Raw genomic sequence first — 8,719 nt, 5'->3', positions numbered from 1 at the left:
CTCTTTCAGCAGAAGCTTTGTTCACACAGGCATTATCAGATTCAAAATATTTGGCGATTTGATGCACAGAACATGGAGACGAAAACCACCCAGCTGGGTAATTTCAGAATGTTCAGGAGAGGGGCATAGCAATATGATGTGTCCTTCTCCACTCAATCACTGCCAAGGAGAAAACACTGGTGGCCTTTGGTCTCCCATATTTATAATTCATTTGTTTCTCCAGACTACAATTTGACCTCAGACTCGCATAAATTAAAGGTGGCTGTTCAGGTTTTGCTCGAAGCTATTCTAGAGGTAGTGGAGGACAGAGGTGCCTGGCGTGCTCTGGTCCATGGGGTCACGAAGAGTCGGACATGACTAAACGACTAAACAACAACAAAATTCTAGACAAAACACAATTCTACCTGGGGGAGAAATTTTGAACATCGCATTGACAGCACTGGCTTTGTTATCCACAATTATGGCAAGGCACCATAAAACAAGACGGTGGAAAATATTGGCGTAATTAATTTGGAAATGTTCTCTGGGGTGTTGTGTTCATTAGTATTCGAAGCCATTTTAATCCCCTCTAGAGGAAAATATGTAAACAGCAATAGTTGCTGCTGAAAACCAAGGTGCCTGCAAAGAAGAATATGACTTTAGGGAAGTCACTAGGAAACCAGAATTGATGGGCCTCAACTCTGCTTTTATGTGGCATTGACAATCCGAACAGCTAGGGGGTGCTTGTTTTTTCTGGTATATTATTTAATTCTAGTATTATTATTTAAATTTCTATACATCCCTTCATCGAAGGATCACAGGGCGGCTTACAATAAAAAACATAAAAATGCATAACGTAGTAAGAAACAAAAACATTACCCTCTCCCAGTTAAAGGCCATAGATTTAATTAATTAGCCAAAGGCAATTAATTAGCCAAAGGCAATTAATTAGCCAAAGGCAATGATAGGTGCTAGTTCATAGACTATATGCCTTCATGATTATGGAATTAAGAACAGGTTAGGGGGCTGGTGCTGTGTGTGTCATCATCCCCATCCCGATTTTCCTGAAGGACAATTCGATTTGCAGAATAGGGCTGGGGGACCTCCAGATGTTGCCAAAGACTCCAGCTCCCATCAGCCCCAGCCAGTGGGGCCAATGGTAACAGATGATGGGTGTTACAGGATAGCATGAAACTCTTCATCTCAGCGTCTTAAGTTTGAGCGCCACGTTGGACAAAGATTCCTGCACCGCGGGGAGAGCAAAATGCTTGTTTACAAAGCTATTGTACTACCAAGCTTACTGTATGCTTGTGAAACATGGACCATCTCCAACTCCTTGAAAGATTCCATCAATGGTGTCTCTGAAAAATTTTACCCTCACTTGGGAAGACAGGCGAACTAATGCCAGTGTACTGGAAAAAGCAGCAATCACCTGTGTAGAAGCAATGATTCTTCAACATCAACTTAGTTGAACTGGTCGTGTTGTTCAGATCCCTGGTTATCATCTTCCAAAGCAACTACTCTATTCCAAACTTAAAAATGGAAAGTGTAATGCCGGTGGTCAGCAAAAGAGGTTTAAAGACTCTCTCAAGGCAAATCTTTAAAAAAATCTACTGGGAAACACTGGCCCGCAAGTGCTCCAATTGGAGAACAGCCTTCACCAAAGGTGCCATGGACTTTGAAGATGCTCGAACTCAGGACGAAACAGAGAAATGTGCTAAGAGGAAGGCACACTTGGCAAATCTTCACCGTGATCAACTCCCGCCTGGAAACCTATGTCCCCACTGTGGAAGGACGTGTGGATCCAGAACTGGCCTCCACAGTCACTTACAGACTCACTGTTAAAACGGTGTTTATGGAAGACAATCTTACTCAGCTACGAGGGATCACCAAAGAAGAAGGAACTATATGACCCTGCTGCAGGGCCAGATTTAGGTTTGATGAGGCCCTAAGCTACTGAATGGGGCCCTTTATATGTCCAGCTGTCCTTTGTCCATAGCTGTCAACTTTTCCCTTTTCTTGCAAAGAATCCTATTCAGAATAAGGGAATTTCCCTTAAGAAAAGGGAAATGTTGACAGCTATGCCTTTGTCAACCACAAATTGTTGCTGTTTTTTGTGTTGAATATATGCTATATGGTAACTTATGGACCTAATAGGTATCTAAAGCCATTTGCACATAACAAAATATGTATTTTATCAAAGTAATTGTTGAAAAGTCCATGCAGAATGCAAAGTCCATGCAGAATGTAGGCACCCTATACAGTGGTACCTTGGGTTACATACGCTTCAGGTTACATACGCTTCAGGTTACAGACGCCGCTAACCCAGAAATAGTGCTTCAGATTAAGAACTTTGCTTCACGATACGAACAGAAATCAGGCTCCGGCGGCGCGGCGGCAGCAGTAGGCCCCATTAGCTAAAGTGGTGCTTCAGGTTAAGAACAGTTTCAGGTTAAGAACGGACCTCCAGAACGAATTAAGTACTTAACCCGAGGTACCACTGTATATAGAAATAAGCAAACCGGTGGTATTTTAGGGAGCAGGCTAGCAGGCGGGGCCCATTACTTACATCATAGGAGCCTATGCAACACAAAACACTGTTGCTGTATGTAGGGTTTATTTTATTTATTTTTCATCTTATATTTTGGAAATGTACATCCATTTTTTTCCCTTTTGGGGGGGGGGGGCAAGAGAGTGGGTCCCTAAGCTACAGCTTGTTTAGCTTATACGCAGTGGCGTAGCGTGGGTTGTCAGCACCCGGGGCAAGGCAAGTAATTTGCGCCCCCTAACCCGTGGATTTGCCCTAACCCCAGATGTTGCGCCTGGTGCGGCCGGCCCCCCCTGCACCCCCCACGCTACGCCACTGCTTATACGTAAATCCGGCACTGCATATGACCCTGTCGGTCCCATAAAGAGTCGCAGCAATACCTGCCGGTCCACCTGGGGCTTCCTGGCCTAAGGCGCGCCCGCACATCTACTTTAATGGCCGGAGTTCCCTTCCACCAACCTTTAGTTACAATGCTAGAGGCCGGCAGCTCGTTGTGATCAGCCGGGAGCCCCCTTTTCGATGGGAGATCCCGCCCCTCGGCTCCTTCTCCCTTTCCCTCGACTTCATTCATCCTGTCCCTCCTCCTCCTCCCTTTTCCCCTCCCCCTAACCGCCTCCTCCCTGCCGGCGGTGGCTTCCTGGCTGGCTGGCTGGCTAGCTGGCTCTGCAACTTCCAGCTGGAGCTGCCTGGCTGGGTCTCCGCCTCTGCCTCTGCTGCTGCTGCCGGCGCTGCCGGCTGGGGGAAAATGTCCGAGCGAGGCGGCTTCTACAAGCAGGAGTTGAACAAGACGGTGTGGGAGGTGCCCCAGCGCTACCAGCACCTGACCCCGGTGGGCTCGGGGGCGTACGGCTCCGTATGGTAGGTGGAGGCTGCTCCGGAAAGGGGGGCTGCTTTGCTGCGCATAGGCAGCAGCAGCAGAAGGTGTGCGGTGAGCCCCGGGCAAAAAGGCTCCGCTCCAGCCGTGCAAAAGGATCTTTTCCTCGCTGGAGCTGCGGGAAGCAAACAATGCCAGCCAGCAGCTGGGCGCTGGAGCCGCTAGGCCTGCCTGGTGCATGGAAAGCCAGCGCGCACAATGGGTGCGCCCCTAGACAAGGCGTCCCCGGGATCTGCATGCGTCCAGGGTTTTGTGTTTTGTGTTTTTTTGCGGGGGGGGGGACGACACCTGCGCGGATTGTACGCACAGGCAGGTTCTACGCAGCTGCCCTAGTTAAGGCCCCCTCCCCGGGTGCACGGGCGAAAGCCAGCCACGCTAGGCATGTATACCCACCGGGTAGGTGGGTGCGGAGGCCACTTAGGGTGTTAGGTACACCTACGGGAAGGTACGCTCGGAGGCAGGTGCGATCCCGCATCTGGTAGCTGCTTGGTGCGAACGCAGGTGCACAGGTGATGGATTGACATGTGTGGCTTAGTAGGCCAGGCGAAGGGGGTGGACGTTGGGTGTGCATACAGGAAAATGTGCATATGCAATGTACAAACCGATCATATTTCACCAAGGATAATAATTTTGGGGTGGAAAACAAGAGATTCAAGGTGGGTTAGGTGCTCTGAACAGGAACAGGTCCGTGGGTATACACACACACACACCTATATAGAATAGTAAGAAAATGCATCTTTTTTGTCTTGCATTTTTGTGTGTATTTGCAGACAGCTGCTGCAAGGTGCATAGTATAACAATAGGTAGCACCCCTTCCCATGGAGTGCATGTGTGCGTTGACCTATAGCCCTGTGCTGTGTGTCACGGGTGGGGGTGGGCTGTGCTCATTCTCCTGCCTTTTCCCTGCCCCCACCGGGAGTTCGGAGCACACACAGAGAGAGGCGAAGCTGAGCTGCGCTCTCACAATGCCATTCAGCCTGGAATTCCTCGTGGGTTGCTAAGGGTAACCCTGGGCCATGCCAGCCATTGAAAGAGGTTTCCCCAGACTATTTTTAAGACCTCCTCCTCCTCACCACCACCACCAAACTGCACGGCTGAATGGGACTGTGGCAGGGCGGTGCTTTTATTCGCACAGCCATTGTGGTCAAGTCCTAAGTGTGCTTTTAGGAACTGGGAGCAGCGCATGAAAATACAGGCTGACTTCCCCTCCGGATGAGCGAAATATTAAACCTAGTTCTCTGCCATCACCTTTGAGTAGCTTCAAAAGCATTGCCTGGCAGCTTAAGATAAGCTTCCTCTGAAACGGTGTTTCCCAAACTTGAGTCGCCAGCTGCTTTCGGACTACAATTCCCATTATCCCTGGTAGCTATGGATGATGGGAGTTGTAGTCTGAAAAACAGTTTGAGAAACTCTGAAATTATGTTATCCTTTTTCCAGTCACTCATGACATTGCATGCAACATTGGCTGGCATTGTGTTGGCTCTGTTGTGCAAGCCAGAAGCATTGATTTAGCAATAGTTATGATGTTAGCTGTCACTTGTTTAGCGCATGGTCGGAAGCAACCAAAGTTGTGGAAACTAGGCAGCGTCTCTGGGCCTGGTGAGTGCCTGGGTGAGTGATCGGTACTCACCATGAGTCCATGGTGTTATCCAGGTTATCCAGCAGTTATCCAGGTTTCAGGCAGGGTTCTCTCCCAATTCCATGTGGAGATGCTGGGAATTGAAGTTGGGAACTTCTGCAGCCAAGCTCTACCACTAAGCTATGGCCCTTCCCTAAAAACAGAATCCTATGTATAGTCCATGGAGGAAAAGGATGTGTGGAGGACAGAAATGCAATAAAGACAAGAATATATAAATACTGTCTTCTTTAGCGATCACTCGTAGCCGAGTAAGATTGTCTTCCATAAACACGGTTTTAACAATGAGTCCGTAAGTGACTGTGGAGGCCAATTCTGGATCCACATGTCCTTCCACAGTGGGGCCATAGGTTTCCTGGCAGGAGTTGATCACGGTGTGGATTTGCCAAGCATGCCTTCCTCCTAGCACGTTTCTCCCTTGCGTCCTGAGTTCAAGTGTCTTCAAAGCCCTTGGCACCTTTGGTAAAGGCTGTTCTCCAACTGGAGTGCTTGCAGGCCAGTGTTTCCCAGTTGTCAGTGTTTATACTACATTTTTTTTAGATTTCCCTTGCGACAGCCTTTAAACCTCTTTAAATACTGTAAGGTTTTCATCGCGACCTCCTGCTTTTGTGTGGTCAGTAGAAAGCAGAGAATGGGAGTGAGTTGATCATTTCCATAATGGAGGGAAGTAAGCACTGGTGTTTCCCCAAAGATGCGCTGGGACTGCTGCTGTTTTGCTTCTTCATGAACCATTTGGAGCAGTGAAGTGTGTGGATGAGGCCAGTTCATTCATAAGGGTGAAACCCGAAGCTGCCTATGGGGAAAAAACGGCCAAAGGATCTGTCCAAACTTTGCGATTTGACAGCAAAAACGGCAAAGAGGATAGTCAGGTAACAAAGGGCCCGAAACACTGAGTCATAAACAATTTGAAGCGTTACCTGTGCACCCTGACGGGGTCCTGTGAGTGTACAGGAAATGCGCCTTGAGGTTGTGGTAAACACCTTGCCGGAGGCATCAACTCAGCGTGCAGTGATAGGAAATACTCTTGCGTTTCAAATTTCTTGGAAAGGGACTGAAAGTAAAGTGCCGGCCTCGTAATGCTTTTATGTAAGTCTTTGCTGCGGCCACAATAGGAATATGTGAGCAGCGTAGGAGCAGGGCTGTCTTAAGCATATCTGGCGCCGTGGTGCAAAGATCCCTCCAGCGCCGCCCCCGCCCCCATGTTTCCCGGAGTTGTTGACCTTTTCCCAATCCTCTGCAAGGATCACTCTCCTTCTGCGGAGACTTGGGAGGCAAGCTGCACGCCCGCCAGCCATATGGTTGACGGGGCGCAGCTGGCAGGCCTGCAGGGAAAGGGGAGGCCGCCGGCAAAGCCGTGCAGCTCCCCCATTCGCTGGGGCGCCCCGAGAGGCTGGCGCCCTGTTGCAACACATCACTAAACCCAATGGGAAAGACGGCTCTGCATAGGAGCCAACTCCAGGGGGTTGTGGGTGCTTGGGCACCCACAATAATATAATTGGGGGGGCACCCACAAAGTCAAAGAGAGAGGCAGGCAGCTTCTGCGGCGCTGCCTCTGAAAGAGAAGCAGTTCAGCTTTGCCCTCCTCAGCCAGCAAGCGAGTCACCCTTGGGGGGGGCAGGTTCGGACAAGGAAACAGGGTCTCTCTGCCCCCGAGTCTAAGCACCTCCCTGCCCCAGAAGCGGAAAGAAGCAGAAGCCCAGCAAAGGAAGAATGGATACAAAACCATATGGAATATGCAGAAATGGCCAAACTTGCCGGAAGAATAAGAAATCAAGATAACAAACTTTTTATAAAAGAATGGAACTGGTTTATTGAACATTTACAGATAAATTGCAAACAGATAAAAACATTTAGCACCTGCAGTTTTTTAAGAGTATGCATTTACAGTAGATAATTAAATGGGCAAGTTAAATGAATTTGGATATGCAGAATATATTTAAAAAAATAAATTCAAGGAACTGCAGAATGAGGAGGAAGGAAGTCAAATTTTGAAATGTTAAATTGACTGTAAAACTAGTGAAAATGTATACATTTGAAAAGTATAAATAAAAAACCAAGAAAAGAGAAAAGGGTGTCTCACTGGCTGTGGAAAGGAGGAGGAAGAGGAGCCACTGCTGCAACTCAGACGTGCGACATCACACTCACACAAAACACACACACACTTACCTGCATATAATGTTACATGTACTACATGCAGGCGTGTGCATGTGACATCACAAGTCCATGTTATGGCGGTGGGCACCCACAATCCTGAGGGCAAGATGGAGGAACAGTGCAACATTTCACAGCAATGGGAAACCTACAGGAAAGAACAAATACTTCTATCTGGAGTTTGGAGATCTTTTCCCCGTGAGGAGAGTTGAAAGGATCAGAAGCTTTTTAGTCTACAAAATACAGGATTAAAGGGGAATTTTTTAAATAACTATTAAGAACAGTATGAAGAAAGTGGTTAGAGACAAACTTTCCCCTCTTACACGTTGAGCAGCAATAGGCTCAGAACAGCCAAAAATGAAGTGCTATTTCAGAAAATGCAGTATCAATTTATGGAACTCGGGGTGCCACAGGATGGTACTGGCTGCTAGCTAAAACAGCTTTGAAAGGAGAACAGAGAAATTCAAGAGGATAGTTATATCAGCAATTCTGTGTCCTGAATAGCTCATTGGGAATGTCCATGTTCAGAGGCCGTATACTAGAAGCTGGGCTTACAAGGAGAACAAGTGTTGCCTTCAAGCCCTGCTTGCAAGATTCCCTGAGGCATTTGCTAGTCCCTGCTGAAAGCAAGGTGCAAGCTAGATGAACCAGATGGTCTGATCGAACAGGCCTCTTCTTATGTTCTTAAGTTCTTATTTGGCTTTTGTAAGGATTACCGAGCAGTGATTTGAGTACTCAAAATGTATTATGTAAATGCCAAATGTTTTCGATGGCTGGGGTTGCTACTCGAGTGAACACAATCATTGTGTGGCGATTTTTGCTGGGACTTCATGGTGCGATGCTGGTGGAACTGGGAAGCTCTCAGTTAGCCTCTTTTGTCTGCCTTAAAGCATGAGGCTTGCTCAAACTATGATGCCACAGGTGTCCAGGACGTGTTAAAGAACTCATTCTCATGAGATTGCTGTTGTGTGATGGGTAAAATCAACACCATCTGAATCCACTCAGTGTGCTTCAAGCAAAGGTATAATTTGGTCATGTGGTTTAGAGGGTGCAGAAGGTTGAAAGCCCTGGCTGTGGGATATGATGTGGTGGAAAAGCCCAGAATTCATTGTGTTGGCATGTGCATGCATTCGGTTTCTTGTGTGTTGCAGACAAAAGCAGTATTTTAGTGTCTCTGTTTTCACACGCTTGGTGTGTCAGTGCTACGGCAGGGAACATATTGTGCCTCAGCTGTCTAAACAGTGACTGCTGATAAGACCAGAGAGATGTTTCTTCAGACGGTTGGAACCATGAAAGCTCATGATGGTGACCAAAGAAGGTTAATAATAATCTTGCACTTGAGAATGCCTGGCCTAGAAATGTTGGGTGCCTTTTCATATACATGCCTCAGAAGCTTCACAGTTCAGCCCTGAGCATCCACAAATAAAAAGGGAACGACACAGAGCAGCATTTGGGGAAAGACTTTTGTGCAACATCCTCTAACGGAAGGAGTAGACTGGTCCAGACTAGGTACTGACAGACCGACTATAAA

The 8,719-nt window shown here is 47.7% G+C and overlaps 1 protein-coding gene across 1 annotated transcript in view; it reads left to right on the top strand.

Moving 5' to 3' along the window:
- Positions 1–3,149: 3,149 nt before the first annotated feature.
- Positions 3,150–8,719, top strand: part of LOC114605047 (mitogen-activated protein kinase 11) — a 47,042-nt gene continuing 41,472 nt past the window's right edge. Inside the window, exon 1 of the mRNA XM_028745791.2 lies at positions 3,150–3,385. Within this exon, the coding sequence (XP_028601624.1) occupies positions 3,273–3,385 (113 nt within the window). The 5' untranslated portion in view covers positions 3,150–3,272. The remainder of the gene's footprint in view (positions 3,386–8,719) is intronic.

This window comes from Podarcis muralis, chromosome 10 (genome assembly GCF_964188315.1).
Source record: "Podarcis muralis chromosome 10, rPodMur119.hap1.1, whole genome shotgun sequence".
NCBI classification, from domain to species: Eukaryota; Metazoa; Chordata; class Lepidosauria; order Squamata; family Lacertidae; genus Podarcis; species Podarcis muralis.
This window is presented reverse-complemented; position numbering and strand designations above follow the sequence as displayed.